Source organism: Lampris incognitus, chromosome 8 (assembly GCF_029633865.1).
Source record: "Lampris incognitus isolate fLamInc1 chromosome 8, fLamInc1.hap2, whole genome shotgun sequence".
NCBI classification, from domain to species: domain Eukaryota; kingdom Metazoa; phylum Chordata; class Actinopteri; order Lampriformes; family Lampridae; genus Lampris; species Lampris incognitus.
In genome coordinates, this window is record NC_079218.1 from 45,322,899 (window position 1) to 45,345,008 (window position 22,110).

Genomic DNA, 22,110 nt, shown 5'->3' on the forward strand with positions numbered 1-22,110 from the left:
TCTGCAGCACCTCCCCGGATCGGCAGAGGGGGGCGGCTCGGAAGAGCGGGGTAATTGGCCAAGTACAGTTGGGGAGAAAAAAGGGGGGGGGAAATCCCCCCAAAAAAGAGATTGACTCTGAAGACTTAAATCCGGTAAGGCGCGTTGTCTTTAAAAAAGAAGCAGATTCTGATCACAGGATTACAGATGAAGCGATAGGGACGTTTCAGGACCCTCAAAGTTAGAGTTTACCAAATTTTGCCCCTTCTCGCTTTCATGCTGTTTTTAGAGATGCAGATGGGCTGTGTCCCAGAGAGATGACAGCCGTGTGTTGTCACCGCTGTCACTTCGACAAGTCTTTGTTTTTGTGTGCATGTAAACCTGCAACATCCATGTCGTCTGAGTGGAGGTGTGGAGGTGGAAGAAGTGATGATTAGGGCGTCGGTGTAGCGCAGCGGTCTATTCCGTTGCCTACCTACACGGGGGATCGCCGGTTCGAATCCCCGTGTTACCTCCGGCTGGGTCGGGCGTCCCCTACGGACACAATTGGCCGTGTCGGCGGGTGGGAAGCCGGATGTGGGTATGTGTCCCAGTCGCTACACTAGCGCCTCCTCTGGTCGTGATCCTCCCACGCGCTACATCCCCCTGGCGAAACTCCTCACCGCCAGGTGAAAAGAAGCGGCTGGCGACTCCACATGTATGGGAGGAGGCGTGGGGTAGTCCGCAGCCCTCCCCGGATCGGCAGAGGGGGCGGTGTGGAGCAGCGACCGGGACGGCTCGGGAAGAGTGGGGTAATTGGCCGTGTACATCCGGGGAGAAAAAAGTAGGGGGGGGGAAAAAAATGTGTCAGTTAACACGACCTCTGGTTATGAGGCGGGTGATGTTCCTCGACCCTGGAAACCCAAACGACACAAATGTGACTGCAGAGGGACACACACACACACCAACCGCACAGCAAATCATCAACCACTGACTCACCCTCAGCCGGCTGTTCCTACTGACTGGACGGCAACAGAGGCTGTCCGCATCACCTAGTTTCCCCCGTGAGCATCGGCATCATTTCGGCAGATGACGCGGGGGGGTGGGTGGTGGGGGGGGTGTTACCTTTATATAAGTCCATTAGACTGTTTTCGCCTTCATTTCATTATTCTTAAATAGCTTTGCGTTAAGCTAATTGATTTTGGATCAGACAGAAAATCAGGCTGGAAAGCAACCCCACCCGACGGCTGATAACTACGGCTGATCTGCTTGATGCAGGACGGCGTAGAGGAGAGGCGAAAATAAAAACCTCTCCTTGTTTCTCCGAGGCCTCCGTGCATGAAGGGAAACCGAGAGGAGGGGGGAAAAAAAACCCCAAAACAGAAGTGAGTCCGTTGGTGCTGACCAGACAGCACGAGCCTTCCTAACTAGAAGTCGGCGTACACAGGAGACGGGAACATGGAGTGACTAAGGACAACTCCGATCGTGGTCGTAGGACATAATGTGCGTACTTATTTTACCCCTGTGTCAGTATGTAAGCTCGCTCAGGGCGTGTGAGCAAATATCGACTTACGGTATTTTGTGTTTGGGAAGAGAAATGGAATTCCAGTGGCGTTGTGAAGTGATGTGTGTTGTCTCACCCGATCACCTGTCAGAGCAAGCCGGCAAGGGAGCCCGGCGACCACGACTCGTTTTATACTCCGTCATAGAGACGTGATGACTGCTTCATCATCACTTCTCTCACCCCCCCCCCACCCCTTTGCTACCCGGTTGTATCCGGCCAATTAACCTCACTCTTCCGAGCCGTCCCGGTCGCTGCTCCGCCCCCTCTGCCGATCCGGGGAGGGCTGCAGACTACCACATGCCTCCTCCCATACATGTGGAGTCGCCAGCCGCTTCTTTTCACCTGACAGTGGGGAGTTTCACCAGGGGGACGTAGCGCGTGGGAGAATCGCGCTGTTTCTCCCCCAGTTCCCCTCCCCCCCTGAACAGGCACCCCCAGAGGAGGCGCTAGTGCAGCGACCAGGACACGTACCCACATCCGGCTTCCCACCCGCAGAGACGGCCAGTTGTGTAACTGACCATTTCTTTTGACATTTACCAGACTGAACCGTCATGAGGAATCTGCTTTGTCGGCCTGTTGAGAAAAATCTTGATTTATATTCCTGTGAATTATGGTGCCGTCCATAATTTTAGGATTTTTTTCTAACTGCCGTTTTTTTTTTTTTTTGCCAACTCCAGGGAATTACACATTCATATATTTACAATTCAAAAGGGGGTATACAATCTGCTAAAGCGTTGTCGACATGTAGCGCACACGTTAGACTGTTAATTTGCTGGGCTGTTAAAAAGCATATTCAGTATTGCTGACGTGTGCATGTGAGGAGTGAACAAATTGCCATGTTTTCCATCTCTGCATGACTCCTTTTTTTAAGCACAGCTGTAGTAAGGCCTATTGCAGCGTCGGTACGATATATAATCCACACACGCACAAAAAATAACATCGGTAAACATGAAAACAAATACAGAAAAACATGGTATGCAATAGACTAAAATGGAATTTTTACAACAATGATCAGTTATAGCACAACCCCTGCTCACATGGGGTCCGCTTGTTCAGACATTTTGACAATTCACTGACCACTATTATACATGCCAGGGAAGAGCTTAATAAGCACTGGTGTGTGTCTGAAATCTCTGCCGGTGCCCTGAAACTCTGATTTCCATTGACCATCTTCACACGGCGGCCATTTTGCTGTCATGCGGATGCTCGGGATGGGAAGCTGTCAGCTGTCAGTCTGCTGGCCGTGGCAAAGGGGTCCAAGAAGTCAAGTCAATTTTATTTGTGTAGCCCAATATCACAAATTACAGATTTGCCTCAGTGGGCTTTACAGCAACACAACATCCTGTCCTTAGTCCCCCTCACATCAGATAAGGAACAACTCCCTTGAAAAAAAACCTTTAATAGGGAGAAAAAATTGGAAGAACCCTCAGCGAGAGCAACAGAGGGGGGATCTCTCTCCCAAGACGGACAGATGTGCAGTGGATGTTGTGTGTACACAATTGACACAATACAACAATGAAAGATGATGAACAGAATTATAATGGAATTGTAAAATATTTGAAGAATACGATGAGGAGGATGCTGAGCAGTGTCAAGATGCCACCGGAACAGCCCAGGACCTGAGCCACGCGACCACCGTCACCATGGAGACCTGACAGGAGGACAGACTACACATGCACACAGGGGAGACTCACATCACACCATTCACATACACGGGAGGAGAGGCAAGAAAACACATTTGTCACACATCTGAGTGAAAGAAGGATATAACATTGAAACAGGATTATATGGATTTATACGATATATAAAGAGTGTGATGAGGAGGATGCCAAGCCGTGTCCGGGTGGCGACCGCCGTCACCATGGAGACCTGGGAGGAAGGCAGACTGCACACTCACATCAGACTCACGTCACGCCATTCACACACACACACATAGAAGAAGAGACCAGAAAGTACACCATTCAGAGAGAGAATAATCAATCTGGTCGAGAGGACGGGAGCTTGAATTTGTCTACTGTAGCCCAGATAACGTGAAAGAATCGAAAAGAGGGCAGGTCAGTCTTTGAAAGTCTCCAAGAGAATTCAGACAAAAGGATACGGCAGCTGGGTTGAGCGTTATATCGTCGGTGTTGAAGGTAAGAAACGGTGCCCAGCTGATAAAAACACAGTGGACTTAAGTGCTGTGTGAAGTGTTGGCAAATAGCTCCTGAAATTGTCAGATATCAAAGTACTTGGAGCGCACTTTTGTGTTGGATGTAGTCAGTACGGACGTATGACTCAGTGTAAGCATACTGAAACTGCTCTGAGGAACAAGTTAAGGATGATCGCTGCCTTGGCGTTATATTGCAAGCTTCTTAATCAGTCTGGTTAACAGTAGCTAGGTGGTTGAACATGGGGGTATTTTAACTTAAATGACCTCCTCACATCTCTCCGGATTTTAGTGATCCATTCCTTTTATTGGATTGTCGGTGGAGAACTGGTGAAATGAAAGATTCGTGTCTGATCCTCTACATTTAAACGAGTTGCAACCTGGCTCGCAGCAGTAAAGACGCAGCGGTTCCCTTTAGGTGTCCCACCCTGAACCTCACGTGACAGCAAAATGGCCGCCGTGTGAAGACGAGCATTGGCTCCGAAAGCTGACGTCACCTCTTTCTCCCTTTCTCTTGACCCTTTTTTCTTCTTCAGTACTTCAATTATTTTTTTTTTTAGTTTGGATATAATTGTTAGTTTAGATATACCATGTGTTAGTTGGTGTGTGTGTTCTTGAAGTTCTTGTAGTTTTTGGATATGTGTTTTTGTCTTTGTGTTGCACTGCTGTGGGCGGGGGACGTGAAATCAAACGACAAATAAAGTGGTCCTGATTCCTGACCTTCTTTTTGTGGTCTGGTGTGGTGTTTTTCTGTGTTTGTGCTCGTCCATATGTTTATGGTGTGATGATGCTGGCTATGATTGGGTTGTCGTGAGTGGGGGCTTTGTCCCGTCCCATCTGCCATCTGTCCAGACACTGGTACAAAGGCCCATGGGAAATGCAGTCCAGGAGGTACCAGAGGCCCTCCCTCGGTCCCTAGAGGACACAGTCATTATCTATCACTATCACATGTGTACAGAGAGCGAAAGAGAGAGAGGGAGAGAGAGAGCGCAAGAGAGAGGGGGAGGGAGAGAGAAAGAGGGAGGGGGAGGGAGAGGTAGAGAGTGTGAGAGAGAGAGGGAGTGAGAGGGGGGAGGGAGCAGTAGAGGGAGAGGGAGGGAGAGAGAGTGGGAGGGAAAGGTAGAGAGAGAGAGGGGGGGGATGGAGAGAGCGAGAGGAAGAGAGAGAGAGAGAGCGCCCCCTTGCTCTTTTCCACAGTGACTCTGTTGACCCAGTGTTATGACCCTGTATCCCTGCTTTTAACAGCTCGCTCTATCGCACATTTACCCTGTGATCCAGCAAACCAACATTCCCAACGAATTTCTTCTTTTCCTTAAACGTTTTAACAGGTCTCGTGGTCGTAAGTCTTCCTTAATGGTGGTCCGGCAGGTCATCGTTGTTATAGTCTGGGAAATTCCCCCGGGAAGACATAAAACAATAGAAATCTTGTCTTTAACGTTGTATGGCTACCCCATAGGAGGGCAAAACAAAACAAAAAAATGCGTGGACCCTGTTTTTAATCCAGGGGGCGTCCAGCCCCTCGGTTAGGAAGCCCCGAGACTACAGAGATGTTCACCCGCAACAGAAACGTCGAGAGGGATGAAAATGGTTTTTAGCTGCCGCTCTGATCGATGGGCTGTTCTGGTTAGAACGAGGTCATGTGGAAAGCTGTTTGTGGATTATCGAGTGTTTAGTGGCCAGTTTAGCCCCGGCGTAATCCATAACCATTTAGAGATTTGCTACGGTCTTCATCAATGCGCGAGCCCTCCCCTGCGCACGGCCGGGCCGTGGGCGATAAAAGCACTCCGCCGGCCCGGTAACAAAATACACTGCGCCGAATCTCTCGCCCTCGCCCTCGCCCTCGCCCTCTCTGCCGTCCATTTGCCCTTTTCAGCTCATACTGTCCTCTTTTTCTTCTTCTTCTTCTTTTTTTTTTCTTCTCGCGTCTTCAACCGCCTCTCTCTTTCGCTTTGTTTCTCTTTTCTTCTTCGCCGCCGCGCTCCTCCTGCCTGCCTCTGCCGAGCCCTCTCGGCGAAGCGTTAAGTGTATAATGGGTGATCTCATGTCTAGATGGGCCTCTCGTCTCCTCTCTCGCTCTGTACACAAAGGGACTGAATAGCCCCGGCTCTCTCAGAGGACGAGAATGAGTAATTAGTTGCACATGTATACAGCAAACACACACACACACACACACACACACACACACACACACACACACACACACTGCACACGTGCAGATGCACACACGTTGGCCGGCACCTCTCCGGCTGCCTCTCTTGGGTCTTTGTAGTTGTAATATTGATGACGGCGGCTCCAAAGCCGCCGCTGAATGGGCCGAGTATAGTGGAGATGGCTATTGATGGTCCACTCGCCTATCTGACCTGTCGTTTCTAAAGGGCCGTAACGACTAAAACGCCACTTCGTTTGCGCTCGGCGTCGGATGAGTCGGATGAATATCAGAGGCCAAACGCTGGCTTTCACAGGCCCCGTTAGATATTCATCCAGTATTTAACAGTCGGTCGCTGTGATGAAGCAAGCTAATCGCTTCTTTGATGCACTGCCGTTCTGGATTAGGTTTGGTCTGGAGGGGAATGATTTTTTGTTTGGTTTCTGTTTTATGGGGAAATTACCTGTAATCCAAACGAGAGCAAGGGGGGCGCTGTGGAAGCAGGTTCAAGACTCAGACTTGGCTCAGACAGTGTTAAGCATAAATCTGTCTAATATTATGGATAGTTTTTATTCTTTCAAGATTTGCCACTAGATATAAAACGAAAGTTGATGGGGGTTTTAGATGGCGGCGCGGATTCATGTTTGTGGCGGCCTCGCCCGGTACCGTCCATGCAGTGTCTTTGTCCACGTCTGCATTTAAGTTTTGTCTTCGTTTGATGGCTGGGAGAGCTGGTGCTGCATCAGCTGGGAGAGCTGCATCCTGTGGGCCCAGGGACCACGGTCCTGCCTGGAGCTGCAACCGAGGAGGTATCACTGAGGGCGGTCTGACAGGATGTGGAAGCGGGGCAGGCTAAGCTAACTGCTAGCCCATGCAGACCGGCAGTTCCGATAACACCGAGGGCGGTCTGGCGGCGGCCTCGCCTGGCGTTGACTGTGGTGTTTTTGGCATCGTCGTGTGGGTAGCGGGGAGGTGTGTCGAGGGTGTCTGGCTGGGAGAGCTGGCGTTGGCTCGGCTGGGGGAGCCTGGTCTGCTGCATCCGGTGGGCCCAAGGACCACGGCCCTGCCTGGAGCTGCACCTGAGGAGGAAGCACCGAGGGCGGTCTGACAGGACACGGAAGCGGGGCAGGCTAAGCTAACTGCTAGCCCATGCAGACCGGCAGTTCCGACAGTCATCCTGGCTGGTGTTCGTTCTGGACAGTGATTTTTTTTTTATAGTTTGTATATATGTATGTGTTAGTTTGGATATGTGTGATAGTTTAGATATGTGTGATAGTCTGGATTTGTGTGTTCTTGTAGTTAGTCTATTTTTTGGATATGTGTTTTTGTCTTTGTGTTGCACTGCTGGGGGCTGGGGGGAAACGATATTTTGCTTAATTTCATGTGCGGAAGGACATGAAATGACAAAGTGTTCCCGATTCCTGATTATGACGGCAAAAACAAACCAATAATTACTTGCGAAGGCTATTTGATGGAAGATGTTAACTCTTGCCTCCTTTATGAGGCTTATCTTTTCAGCACTGGGGAGACGAGGCCAGTTGGGTTCAAACCTGCGACCCTGGCAGTGTGAGTGCCGTGCATACTCATGGACCTGCTCGGCGCCATTTTAGCCCAAAGTCCGGTGAGAAAAGGTCCGAGGAACAGAGGAAGTGTTTGTTTTAGCACCTTGATGTTAATTCCGCTGTTGGCGGGTGGAGGTGGCTGTTTGTATAGGCTCTTTGTGGTGTGAAGACGGGCCTGGCACCAGTCCGCCTGGCACGGGCAGAGTGATGCCCATAAGATGCCAGCTTCTCTTAGCAAGAGAGAGTCTGGCTGAACCGTCAGCGTGGTCGGCTGGTCAAGGTAGAGCCGGGAGCGCGGTGATGGATGTACGCTGGACTTTAATCCAAATGAGATATATATGAAAAATAAAAAGGTCTTGAATACAGAGGCTGTAATTAGGCGTTTTTTGCACACAGTCTAAAACTGCACATTACGAAGAGACGACTCGGCATCGGTCAACATTTATCACTCGACATTACTCCCACAACTCGCTGTTAATGAAAGTGGTGCAAGGCAAATTTAATGAAGACTTGATGCTCTTTGAATTATGCCTGAAAAATTATATTGAAATTAGATCTCAATCTACAAACCTGTCAATGACGACTACCAAGCCGTTTTGTTACTTTTTTGGGGGGGGATTTGCCCCCCCCCCCTTTTCTCCCCAGTTGTACTTGGCCAATTACCCCACTCTTCCGAACCGGGGAGGGCTGCAGACTACCACATGCCTCCTCCGATACATGTGGCGTCGCCAGCGGTTTCTTTTCACCTGACAGTGAGGAGTTTCGCCAGGGGACCCCCCCCCCCGAACAGGCGCCCTGACCAACCAGAGGAGGCACTAGTGCAGCGACCGGGGTACATACCGACATCCAGCTTCCCACCCTGCAGACACGGCCAATTGTGTGTAGGGACGCCCGACCAAGCTGGAGGTAACACCGGGGATTCGAACCGGCGAGCCCCGTGTCGGCAGGCAACGCAATAGACCGCTACGCTACCCGGACGCCCCGTTACTTTTGCTGAACGGTGCAGACGTGCACCATTAATTTGAGGTCAGTGGACAAAATCAGTTTAGTTTTCTCCCAACACGAAGGAAATCCAGGCCTCCGTGTCCCAAAAAATGCAGCAAATCGAACCATTTTGTGTTTCTCTGACATGTCACGTGACCTTCGGTATCACTTTTCAGTCTTGGATAAATCTCCGCTGTCGACATTCCATTTTAGCATGGTACCGGTCCCATCCGTGTTGGTGCAGTCCTAATACTGTATGCACAGTAGTCCCTGACAAACAGGGACTCGTCGATCAGGAGGAAATGGGTCGTCGCTCCCCCACCGGCCACATGACTGCTGTACGTCTCAACTTGCCCTCTGCGCGGCGTGCCGTGGTGTTCTGAATGGAACCGGGGGGACATGAGCGGCACACTTATCCAGTGCGGCCCGGTTGCCAAAACAAACGTCTTCCACGAGCTCGCCAAGAAAACGGCGAGGTCACCGCTCACATGGCCCAAGGGGCGTGCGAGGCTTTGTCAAGGCCTCCGTCCAAAGGGCCTTAGGCGTGTGACATAATGTGTGTGCGTGTGTGCGTGTGTGTGTGTGTGTGTGTGTGTGTGTGTGTGTCCTCTCTCTCCAGGGAAGGTATTGTGGAAACAAGGGACCGTTGTGCCTGTTCAATGATGTGGATATCTGTCCCCTTTGTCCAGTCGACCAGCGGATTTCTGACACAAAGACAAGGGGGTGGGAACTTACACTGCAGGCACAGGGAGGAGGAGACCAGGGCGCGGGGGGGTGGGGGGGTGGGGGTGAGGGTGGAGCGGGGGTGTTTCTGTGTTTACATCTCCATGTGGGCAGTAGTTTAAAAAAAAAAAAAAATCGTTCCACCTCCTCCCCGAACAGGTGCCCTGACCGACCAGAGGAGGCGCTAGTGCAGCGACCGGGACACACACACACCCACATCCGGCTTCCCACCCGCAGACACGGCCGATTGCGTCTGTAGGGACGCCCGGCCGAGCCGGAGGTGACGCGGGGGGTTCGAACCGGCGACGACCCCCCCCCCCCCCGTTGGTAGGCAACGGAATAGCCCCCTTCCTCTTCCCGTCTCTCCGTCTTTGTCCGTCTGCCGTCGGTTCTCCGTGTTCTGGGACGAAGTGGCCCGTGGCGGAGTTGATCGGGTTTCGGGTCTCCATTTCCAGGCGTCCCTCTTTCCGTCGGGTCTCGCTTCGTCCCGCTTTTCCCGCTCACGCATCTCCACGTCCGTCTTAGCTTTCGCCGGTCGGGAGACCCGGCACGTTGCTCCCGTTTGCATCACTCACCCCACCCCCCCACCACCCCCCCACCACCTCCATCTGAACTTCCTCTGCGCTGGTGTGTCGCGTACGCGCAGCGACATTATTCACGCGCTGTGTATGGGTAGGTTTGCCCCCCGGGGGGGGGGGGGGGGAGCACGCTCAGCCCGCCGTGTAAGACTAAGCCAGGGTTACATGGGTATACCGAGCATCTGCCGACCGGAGGGGCTGTATGGAGGATGCAGAAATGTGCCGGCCCCCAGTGATCTCCGTAATTGGGAACCTCGGAGTGGAAGGGAAAATTCGATGCGGGGTGAATTAATTCTTCCTCCTTTTATTCCATATCCCTCGTTCAGGGGTTCGGTCTAATCTCTGCTAATGGGTTCACAGAGAGCACCAGATCAATTCCCTTCTCCGGGAGATTGGGGGGGGGGGGAGAGAGAGAGAGACCGTGGAGGGAGGAGAGTGTGAGGAATTGGAGGGGGGTGAAGGTGGGCAGAGGAGTGGAATGAGAGTGGCAGGGAGAACAAGATGGAAGGCCTACACCGGGATAGGTGACATCTTAAGAGTAGTCTCCCTCGTCCGACCTTGGTCCGCCTGACTCGGTCCGGTGAGATGGGCGAACCCTGGCGTGAGCCCGTCGTTAGGAGTAAAGGCTCCAGCGGACCCGAGTGCCTATCGACGCACAAACACACGACGAAGGCTGTAGCGTCGCTAATGGGAGCAGAGGCTAACGTACCCTGACTCAGATACCGAGCCTCCTAAACTCGCTGGTTCTCTCTCTCTCTCTCTCTGTGTCTCTCTCTCTCGCCCTTCATCTCCTTTCTCCACCTCGGTCTCTCCTCTTTCTCTGGGGCTACAGTATGCACGTTGGGGGTCGGGGTCAGTTCGCTTTCCGTTTAATCGGCTCGGTAAACGGCGTGACTCGTTATTTTCAAAATTGCTGAATATTTTCCCATTCACAGGATTCTTCTCCTTCACTGTCAGGTGAAAAGAAGCGGCTGGTGACCCCACATGTATCGGAGGAGGCACGCGGTAGTCCGCAGCCCTCCCCGGGTCGGCAGAGGGGGTCATTGGGCCAAGTATAACTGGGGAGAAAAACGGGAACCCCCCCCCCCCCCCCGCCGGCCTCTGATGGATTCCCTTCAGACCGCCCGCAGCTGGCGTCCGCTCCCCCCCCCCCCTCCGTTATTCGATTTCGAGCCACCTTGGCTGTTACCGATTTTATCAATCTGTTTATCCTCTCGTCCACGCTTTAATGGATCCATCCGTCCGCCCATTTATTCATTCGCCCGCCCGCCCGCCCGCCTTTCCATTTGGCCCCCGTCTCCGCGTGCGTGGGGGATCTCTGCAGAGCCCGGCGCGGCGTGTGGCCTCTCGGAAAACCGCCGTCCACCGGCCTCTCATAACCTGTTGTGTGTCTCCGCTCCATCAGATTTAATAACCCTAATGCTCTCCTGTAATTTGCAGTTGGTTGCCATGGTCACCCTCTCCCTGGATGCTGTAGCGCCGAGAGCCAAGCGTGCGCCCCGTTGTTGAGCAATATGTACGTCCGTGTGTGTGTGTCGGTGTTTGTGGGGGGTATCGGGGTTGTACGTGCGCTAGTAACTAAAGTCCATTAGCCGCCACGAGAGACTGCGTGCACGCCCACGTAAGAGGACGTTCTTGTCCTCCTCATGGCTGAAGGCAGTACGCCGGGGGCACGGGGGCATGGAGGGTTTCTTGTACTGAATGGATGCTAATGCACGCTTGTGTGTGTGTGTGTGTGTGTGTTAGTGTGTGTGTGCACGTGTCAAGTCAAGTCAATTTTATTTGTATAGCCCAGTATCACAAATTACAAATTTGCCTCAATGGGCTTTACAGCTTTACGTGTGTGTGTGTGTGTAAGTGGGCACGAAGGCACACAGATGCGTTTGAACTTTGGAGCCATTCAAAAGGGGGCAATTCCATACCCATTTATTTTTCAGGTTGGTTGTTGTTTAAAGAGGATCGTGTTTTCTTGTCATTCATGAGCGAGCGAGAGAGCGAGAGAGAGAGAGAGGCAGACAGAGAGAGAGGCAGATAGAGAGTTTGTGCTCTGACAGTGAAGGCACTGTCAAACCCCCCTTTCAGACCACAGCCAGATTAATATTTACTTAAAAAAACACACTAGCGCAGCGTTTCTCATCCCAGTCCTCAAGGACCCCCTATCCTGCAGATTTTCATTGTAACCCTGCATAGGTAGCCCTGCTTGTACTTACTCGACCAATCATCTCGCAGCACTTAATTATGCAAGGTGTGCAACATCTGACAAAATTCATTGCTGATTGGTTGAATAACTACAAACAGGCTCCAAACAGTGCCGAACAATCTGTACAAATTTTGAATTCACCCGAAATAAAAAAATACAATCGACACATTCAACAATTCACACTATCAAAATAACTTTGGAGACGCTAATAAAGTGACAAAAAATATTAACCGCATCTTCCAAAAAGCTGCATTAAATGCAAAACTCGGAAAAACAAAGAAACCCCGCCATCGAAACGGTAAACAAAAAAACCTCAGAAAACAAATGCTTTGACAGTGAATTTAAAGAAATGAGAAAACACTTGAGACAGCTATCAAACCAAAAATGCAGACACCAACATGACCCAGCACTACAACATGAATACTCTGAAAGTCGAAACCAGTATAAACAGACGATTAGGCGAAAGAAATTCCACCACACCAAAGAAACACTTCAAGAAATTGAAAACGCTGCAGACCAGGGTCAGTTCTGGGGCATGCTGAACAGCTTAGAAACCATAAAGCCGCTACAATTAACAATACAAGATGGAGACTTTTGGAGAAAACGTTTTAATAGCCTCTATACAAGTATTCCACCAGAAGAATTGAACATAAATCAAATTGAAATTAAACAAAGTTAGACAACCTTGAACCAGCCATCAAGAATAATCAAAGTCCATTAGACTACCCAATTACACAAAAAGAGTTAACAGACAAACTGAAAACTCTTAATTCAAAAAAAGCCTTTGGCATGGATGGCATCCAAAATGAAATGCTGAAGAACAGTACCCCTGAGTTACAAATTGCCATCATTAAGCTGTTCAACATGATACTGACTGCCGGCTGCTCTCCTGATCTCTGGAACCAGGAGCTGATCACCCCAATCTATAAAAATGGAAGCAAATTTGACCCTAATAACTATAGAGGGATCAGTGTCAGCAGCAACCGTGGGAAAATATTTTGTATTATCCTGAATTCCAGGATACTAGCCTTTATTCGAGAAAAAACATACTTAGTAAATGTCAAATTGTCTTTCTACCAAATTACAGAACCTCTGACCATATATACATACACTTTACACACTTTAATTAATAAACATGTCCACCAAAAAAGGGGAGGGAAAATAATTGCTTGTTTCATACATTTAAAAAAAGCCTTCGATTCCATCTGGCATGAAGGACTTTTCTACAAAATCCTTCAGAGTGGACTAGGGGGTAAGGTTTATGATCTTATAAAATGTATGTACAGATACAACCAGTGTGCTGTGAACATTGGAGATCAAAGAACGGAGTATTTTACCCAAGAACGGGGTGTGAAGCAAGGATGCTGTTTAAGTCCAACATTATTCAACCTGTATATAAATGAACTTGCAGACCAACTGGACCATTCAGCAGCTCCAGGCTTCACACTCAGTGATGCAGAAATTAAATACCTGCTTTATGCAGATGACCTTATTCTATTGTCCCCAACCAGTGATGGTCTTCAACATAATCTGTCCATCCTAGGAAAATACTGCCAAAACTGGGCATTAGATGTAAACATTAAGAAAACCCAAATCATGACCTTTCAGAAAAAACCCAGATGCCTTGAAAACAAATACCACTTTACTTTGAAAAACACCCTAGTTGAACACATAAAAAAATATACGTACCTTGGTCTGTCCATATCTGTATCAGGAAGTTTCAGTATGGAAATACACGCACTCAAAGAAAAAGCATGCAGGGCAATGTATGCATTAAAAACCAAACTATTAAACATTAAGATTCCAGTTAGAATCTGGACAAAAATATTTGATTGTTATTTTACCCATAGCTTTGTATGGAAGTGAGGTCTGGGGCCCGCTCGGTGGATTGGAGCATGGCTCATGGGACAAACACCCGATAGAGGCCCTCCACACTGAATTCTGCAGAAACTTTTTAAATATTCAAAGGAAGACACCAAATAACGCCTGCTGAGCAGAACTGGGGCGTTTCCTATTACTGTTAAACATCCAAAAACGGGCCATAACATTTTGGATGCATCTAAATTCAAGCCCTTCCATTCAAGGCATTAAAAACCCAAGAGCTGAACCCTGAAAACAGTCCCCTCAGTCAGCTGATGGCGACGCTAACCAACCAGGCTCCCATCAGCACTGCCTCAAAACACAGCAGAATAAAACAAATTATGAATCAGTCAAAAGATCTATATTTGGAACATTGGAGAAATGAAACTAAAACCCAAAGTAGACTAAACTGTTATTTGACCCTAAACAGAAAATATAGACTGGCCCAGTATCTCCACTCTGTCAGAGATACGAAGCAGAGACGGATCCTGACCAAATACAGGCTCAGCGACCACCAATTGGCTATAGAAACAGGAAGAGACAGACAAACATGGCTACCCAGAGAGGAGCGTATATGTGGTCACTGCTCGACAGGGGAGAAAGAAACAGATGCACTTCCTCCTCCACTGTGAGAAGTTATTTTCAGTAAGAGACTTCCTCTTCAGGGAAATAGCCATGAAAACACCAAACTTCCTACTGTTAAGCCCAGAGAAACTGGCAGTTCTCCTGGGTGAAGGTACAACAGCTCCTCTGGCAGCTAAATACATATCTGCTGCCTCAGCCTGCGGGACTCACAACCACTGTGAGACCCCCAAGATATACTATGCTGTTGAGTCACTCCATTCAACTGTGTGGCATTTGTTGCAAGGCACTGAATGGCAGTGAGGAAAAAAGGGGTTGACTGCTTCGGTGCTCAAAGATATGGAGCATGCTTATGTGATGACACTTATGTATTAATGTGTGATGTAATGTGAATTTGATATGTGTTTAATATGTGATGTAATGTTTTAGTCTTTTGCAAACTGCTTTGGCAATGGCATATTTCTGTTCATGCCAATAAAGCTATTTGAATTTGAAATTTGAATTTGAGAGAGCGAGAGAGAGAGAGAGAGAGAGAGAGAGAGAGAGAGAGAGAGAGAGAGAGAGAGAGAGAGAGAGAGAGAGAGAGAGAGTGAGGCAGACAGATCAAGAGTGAGAGAGAGAGGCAGACAGAGCGAGAGAAAGAGGCAGACAGAGAGGAAGACAGAGAGAGCGAGAACAAAAGAGAGAGAGGCAGACAGAGAGAGAGAGAGAGTCAGGAAAGACATTTATAAAGCATTAAAGAAGGAGGAGAAGGGGGGTTGGTGGATAAAGGAGTGCAAAGTTTATCTGCTGCGGCGCTCTGTGTGGCCCCCCAGCTGAAGAAGTGCTTTTCAAACCATAATCAGCATCCATCAACGACCAGTCCTGCCTCCTACAGACAAAAAGGTTAAACGCTTCACTAAATCACTTTCTCTCTCTCCCTTTCTCTGTCTCTCTCGCTCTCTTTTTTTTTTTTAACCTCCTCGCTTCCCTTTCTGCCCTCTCCCGGTTGCCCCTCCCGTCCCTCCCCTGCAGCTGGTGGGTGGCGAGTTTGATCTGGAGATGAACTTCATCATCCAGGAGGCGGAGAGCATCGGCTGCATGGTGGAGCTGCTGTCTCACTGCGAGGTGACCTGCCAGGCCGAGATCTGGAGCATGTTCACCGCCATCCTGCGCAAGAGCGTACGCAACCTGCAGACCAGCACCGAGGTGGGCCTCATCCAGCAGGTGCTGCTCAAGATGAGCTCCGTGGACGACATGATAGCAGGTGAGCGGGAGAGGTTTGGGTGAAGGATGATGGACCGAGCAGGCAAGTGTTCTTGCCTGTGGTCTTACACACAACCACACAGAACATAGCGAGATCCTCCCACGCGCTACCTCCCCCTGGTGAAACTCCTCACTGTCAGGTGAAAAGAAGCGGCTGGCGACTCCACATGTATCGCAGGAGGCATGTGGTAGTCTGCAGCCCTCCCCGGCTCGGCAGAGGGGGTGGAGCAGCGACCGGGACGGCTCGGAAAGTAAAAAGGTCTCTTAATGTGGCCGAGTTGACCGTGGCGACCCCTTCCTAAATCGTCTGAAAGTGTCTGTTCCCTCCTCCCTTCACCCTAGTGTCGTCTCTGCGCTTCCCGCCGTGGGATTTTTATTCCAGCCCTGGGTCAGGGCTAGACCCGCCCGCGAACGCCTGTGATCGGTCAAAGGTTAAGTTGAATCATGTCCGTGGAAGAGGTCAGCGTAAGGAGGAAAGGGCAGGAGACAGTGATCCAAAGAACGCTTCAACTGACTGGACAATCCCAGCTGTCTTTCCCAGACCTGGGCCCGAAAGCAAAACACGCGTCGCCGTCGCCTCTTGGTAATCTGGTTTACGGCGGCCGAGGTTCACTTGATGCCAGTTCTCACGGCCTGACACCCTGAAGCGAGCTTCCAGCGCCTTTCCGAAGCTTTCTATAATGACCCACACCGGTTGATCAAGTATAAAACGGAGCCTGTGGGACACAAATCCGGGACGCTGTACATTATTTTTTTGCAAATCACATCAAATTGTACATCAACAGTACAGAACACAGCAGACATTTTCCCACTTGTTCTCCCTCCCATCACCCAATCCCTAACAACTTAAGCGCAAAAAAAGATAATTATATAAAATAAATTATATAACCTAAAGTAACGAGACGAAGAAGAAGAAAAAAACCTTAAAAAGAAAGAAGATTTAAAGGGTGTTTTTCTGGTCCATGTACACGATCATATGAAGCTACCCTACTCCCCCAAAACTTGTTCTTGCTGGAGCAAGTTGCTAACATTAACGTTATGCCTTAAGAAGTACATAAAGGGGCTCCAGATATCACCAAAAACATCCTGTTTACGTCTAACAATATACGCTGTCTTTTCCATTGACATGTTTGACGCCATTTCTTCGATCCACATTCCAATTCTTGGTCCGTCAACATTTTTCCAATTAAGAGCAATTATACGTTTAGCTTGTAGTATACACATGTCTGTGAAGCTGAACTCTCTGCTTTGTAAATGTGGGTTGGCAGGATATATACCAAGAATAAAAAGCTTGGGATCCAGTGGTGATTTCTTGGATAAAATTTGATAAATCCTATTAATAACTCGTCTTGCCAAAAGGTTTTCACACTCACACATTCCCATATACAATGATACCGTGTTCCTCTTGTGTCCTTACACTTGATACAGGTATCGGGAATGTTATCACGCTGTACATTATTTTGTGCTGTCTGCTTAGACCGAGCCCCACGATGAGCTAGCTTGTTCTACCTGTCTGTCGCAGGGCTGCGGCTAATGAAGTGCAGTGTTCATGTCCAGCAGGCCTACTGTGAAGAACAGCCTTCGTAAGCAGGCTGCCGGTTTCTGAGAGCGTTGTGCTGTGCTGTGCGAGGCTGTCCTCGGACTGGTCCACCGCCTTGTTAACATGCACAGTGAAAGTCGGTGTAACGACCAAACAATTTACACCACAATAACTACCTTTTACATTGTACATTGTACTGTTTAATATTATTCTTGATTTTTTTTTTTTAGTTATGGAAACGCTGAATAGCGAAGTGAGATGATGATTAATAAGCCACGAAACTGTGGTTTGACCTGATGTATGAATTCCCAGCAGTTGCGTATAACCTTCTAAATTGTATGAGATCAGCTTAGGAAAACAAGGTCGGCCACGTCATCAAAAAACAGGCTGTTTGAGCGTCCGGGCGGCGTGGCGGTCTATTGCGTTGCCTACCAACACGGGGCTCGAATCCCCATGTTACCTCCGGCTTGGTCGGGCGTCCCTACAGACACAGTTGGCCATGTGTGTGGGTGGGAAGCCAGGTGTGGGTACGTGTCCTGGTCGCTGCACTAGCGCCTCCTCTGGTCGGCCGGGGCACCTGTTCGGGAGGGGGAACTGGGGGGGGGGGTATAGCGCGATCCTCCCACGCGCTACGTCCCCCTGGTGAAACTCCTCACTGTCAGGGGAAAAGAAGCGGCTGGCGACTCCACATGTATCGGGGGAGGAATGTGGTAGTCTGCAGCCCTCCCGGGATCAGCAGAGGGGATGGAACAGCAACTGGGACGGCTCGGAAGAGTGGGGTATTTGGCAGGATACAATTGGGGAGGAAAAAAGGGGGGGTGAGCTCTTTTACAACAGGCTGGTGGATTTTTTTTTTCTTCAATTTTCCCCCCTTTTCTCCCCAATTGTATCTGGCCAATTACCCCGCTCTTTTTGAGCTGTCCTGGTCGCTGCACCACCCCCTCTCTGCCAATCCGGGGGGGGCGCCCTGACCGACCAGAGGAGGCGCTAGTGCAGCGACCAGGACAAATACCCACATCCGGCTCCCCACCCGCAGACACAGCCAACAGACCAAGCCGGAGGTAACACGGGGATTCGACCCGGCGATCCCATGTTGGTAGGCAACGGAATAGACCGCTACACTACCCGGGCGCCAGGCTGGTGGAATTGAGCATGCTTTCCATGGCCCAAGGAAGAAATTCCTCATGACCGTCATGGTTCTGGTACTGATACTTAGATCTTCAGTTAGAGGAATGCAGAGGATGTGGAGAACAGAGAGAGGGCCTGATCCAGATCCTCCTCCTCCTCAGAAGATACAGACACCGCAAAGACAACAGGTAGAAACGTCTACTGCCCAGAGCTTAAGGTGAACACGTAGATTTCCTACATGGGAAGGTGCAAAATAAGCAAATTCAAGGATTTTTAACCCGGCCTCTAACTATTTTTGAGTAAACACAAGCGAATTTATGCCCATCTTTTTGCTTAATAGAAGCGATAAAATATTCATGCACAGAAGAGTTTTTGCCGTTTCAGCACAACTAGACTCGTACGATCTGTAAAAATGATGCCGTCTTCGTGGTTTCGTTTGGCTTACTTCCTACTAAGACTGTATGTAAAAATGCTCGAGACAACGGCAGCTTTGGCAGTAACAATCTCAAGAGAAGCACAAAATATTAGAGTCCCCCCCACCACCACCACCACCACCACAAGCACCAAAATACTATAGGCTAATCTTGATTAGCTCAAATGGTCCATGCATGCCAGAATGTGCTAGTGCGATTAGGCGATATTCAGACAGCAGACAAATCTGATTTGTTTTTCAAATCCAGTCTTTAAGGCTGACTGTCCGCACTGTTGTTTGCAGGGGATCAGGTCGGATTTGTGCGCCGAGGCATCTGGATTCATTTGCAGTCTACATTGTTGTTGCTATAGCAACGACATAGGCCTGCACGGCCCTGTACTCGTGGCGCGTTTTCCCGACAATTGCGGGGTCTGAGCAAGTTATTAGTATGGAGAGGGCGCCCGGTCTCGCTGCCTTCACTGTGGAAATGGCTGGTGGCGCTGCAGGGTATATGTGGAGCACGAGACCACAGAGGAGGAGGACGGTGCGTGCACCGCCCGCATCGCGGCGCGGATACAAGACAGAGCGGATGACCGCTGGGGACGTGTAGTTAGGAGTTAAATCAATTGTCTTGTTTCTGCTGGTGCCGTTCGGGCTTTGCCCACACTGAGTCATCCCCCACACAGTGAAGCCGGGCCACGTGTTCTGCCTCTCGCCGTGAGAGGCTGCTCTCCCCCGTGCGTGCTTGGCTCCATGGCGTGTTTTTGTGGCGCCCGTGTGATGTGCTGTCACTCTCTCGCGTGGCGGTGGTGTTGTGAGTGATGCGGTGAGGCGGAGGGAAGCGGTTTGTAATCGGATCTGAGGAGTCAAAATGGGACACATCTGCTGAACTGTGATCTGAACCAGGTAGTAAATCCATACAGCCATCCATTATGATTGTATGAACTGCAAAAAAAAAAAAAAAGCAGTCAAAGTAAGATGAGATAATTCCCTCGGAAAAAGAATGAGAGTTTGACTGCCGGTCTGTTACGTAGGTTTACTCCACACTTATTCAGGAGAAATAAGAGCACAACTCACCGAAAGACAGATCCTGTCTAAAGGCTTGAAGCATCTCATTCTGTCCTAAAGCTGTAATTTCATCAGAACTAAGTGCTCTTTTTTTTTTTTTGGACCCCCCCCCCCCCTTTTTTTTTCCCCCCTCAATTGTACTTAGCCAATTACCCCACTCTTCTGAGCCCCCACGGTCGCTGCTCCACCCCCTTTGGCGATCCGGGGAGGGCTGCAGTATAACCACGTCTTCTCCAATACATGTGGAGTCACCAGCTGCCTCTTTTCACCGGACAGTGAGGAGTTTCACCAGGGGGACGTAGCACTTGGGAGGATCACGCTATTCCCCCAAGTTCCCCCTCCCCAACCCCTGAAGAGGCGCTCCGACCGACCAGAGGAGGCGCTACTGCAGCGACCAGGACACTTACCCACATCCGGCTTCCCACCCACAGACACGGCCAATTGTGTCCGTAGGGACGCCCGACCAAGCTGGAGGCAACGCGAGGATTTGAACCGGAGATCCCCGTGTTGGTAGACAATGGAATAGACCGCTACGCTACCCGGATGCCCCAGCACTAAGTGTTCTTAATATACAGTCACTATATATGGTTTTGGCAATCATATCTTCATAACTATAGCTGTATAGCACAGAAAGTTGGATCAGCTCATCTGGACACAACGTTTATTGAGAGAGAAATGTCTCAGCATCATCTAAGTGACCTCTTCAGTCTCAACTGACTGCGGGTATCCCCACCCTTATAAACAATACAGTGGCATAACGACCCAAACCATCGATTGCTGTCATATGTAAATTACTGTGACCAGTGGCCACATGCACCATTAATGGATTATTGAGCATGCATCAAGACATGGCTGTATAGCAATTATGCATGTCCCCCTAAAAAAGCTCTATGCAATTCTTGACGCTAAGAATACACACTGTTGCTTTTTGATGACCTCGCTGTTTTTCATCTGCCCACCAGCATTCAGCAGAGGCACCTCCCAAATGCTGATTCACCGAGACAGCATGTGGGCACCTGCATACATATAGTATCTATCTATCTCTCTATCTATCTATTGCTCTATGGCTCTATCTATCTATCTATCTATTGCTCTATCTATCTATCTATCTATCTATCTATCTATCTATCTATCTATCTATCTATCTATCTATCTATCTATCTATCTATCTATCTATCTATCTATCTATCTATCTATCTTCCGATCTCTCTATCTATCGATTTATCTATCTATCTATCTATCTATCTATCTATCTATCTATCTATCTATCTATCTATCTATCTATCTATCTATCTATCTATCTATCTATCTATCTATCTATCTATCTATCTATCTATCTATCTATCTATCTATCTATCTATCTATCTATCTATCTATCTACCGATCTCTCTATCTATCGATTTATCTATCTATCTATCTATCTATCGTCATTCACTGTCTCTCTCTGTCTCTCCCTCCCTCTTCCTTTCCCTCTCCAGACCTTCTGGTGGACATGCTGGGGGTGATGGCAAGCTACAGCATCACAGTCAAGGAGCTGAAGTTGCTCTTCAGTATGCTGAGGGGTGATAATGGCATCTGGGTAAGTTGCCCTTGTGGAATACTCACCACACCGAGCACAGGTACTGTGTGTGTGTGTGTGTGTGTGTGTGTTTGTGTGTGTGTGTGTGTGTGTGTGTGTGTGTGCGCGCGCGCTCTAGATGTCAACCCAAAATCTGGGTATGTTTGTGATCCACATGTGTGAGGTTCAGTAGCCCTGAGCTGGAGAACTGGAGTATTTTAACCCACCTGTCCTTGATCAGTACTGTGAAAGTGGTGATTGTACGGTGTCATTTTCTGTTAGAATGATAGACACACTCATAAACAGGAAGTGACACTGCAATCAGCTGTGAAGAAGAAACGGTGATGGAGCAGGTTGCCATTCTTTTTTTCTCTCTCACTGAATAAAGGGGGTTTAGAGGAGCGTAGCTGACCCACGGGCAGATAGGTTTGCAGGTTAGCCGCTGTGGTACAATCCACCCTCCTCCATTTCCCCCCGTCTCTTCTTCATACTCATCCTCCAGGACCGTCTTACAGTGCAAACCCATGTTACTATCACTCGCCCAAAACGCAAACGCCTCCTCGCCCCATCTTCATCCCTCTCGCCACACTTCCTCTCCAACCCCTCACCCCGTCTTGTCTTTCCCTCTCCTGCCCACCTCTGTTTCCTATCTCTCTCAATTCGACCTCCCCCAGGAGCCCTATCCAGAGACGGAGCGATTAAGGGCTGCCATGGTATTGATCGGCTTTTGTCGGTAGGCGGGCAGAGGTGATTGAGGAGCTATTGATCGAATAGGGTTGTGGAAGAGCCGTGATGTCACGCTGTGGTTTTTACACGTTCTCGCGACTGTGTCTGTGATAGCCTCCAGTCTGTA

At 49.4% G+C, this 22,110-nt stretch overlaps 1 protein-coding gene across 1 annotated transcript in view; it reads left to right on the forward strand.

The window, feature by feature from the left end:
• Positions 1–22,110, forward strand: part of nbeaa (neurobeachin a) — a 134,350-nt gene that overhangs the window by 5,946 nt on the left and 106,294 nt on the right. The window contains exons 2-3 of the mRNA XM_056284328.1: positions 15,321–15,552; positions 21,178–21,278. Coding sequence (XP_056140303.1) covers positions 15,321–15,552; positions 21,178–21,278 — 333 coding nt within the window. The remainder of the gene's footprint in view (positions 1–15,320; positions 15,553–21,177; positions 21,279–22,110) is intronic.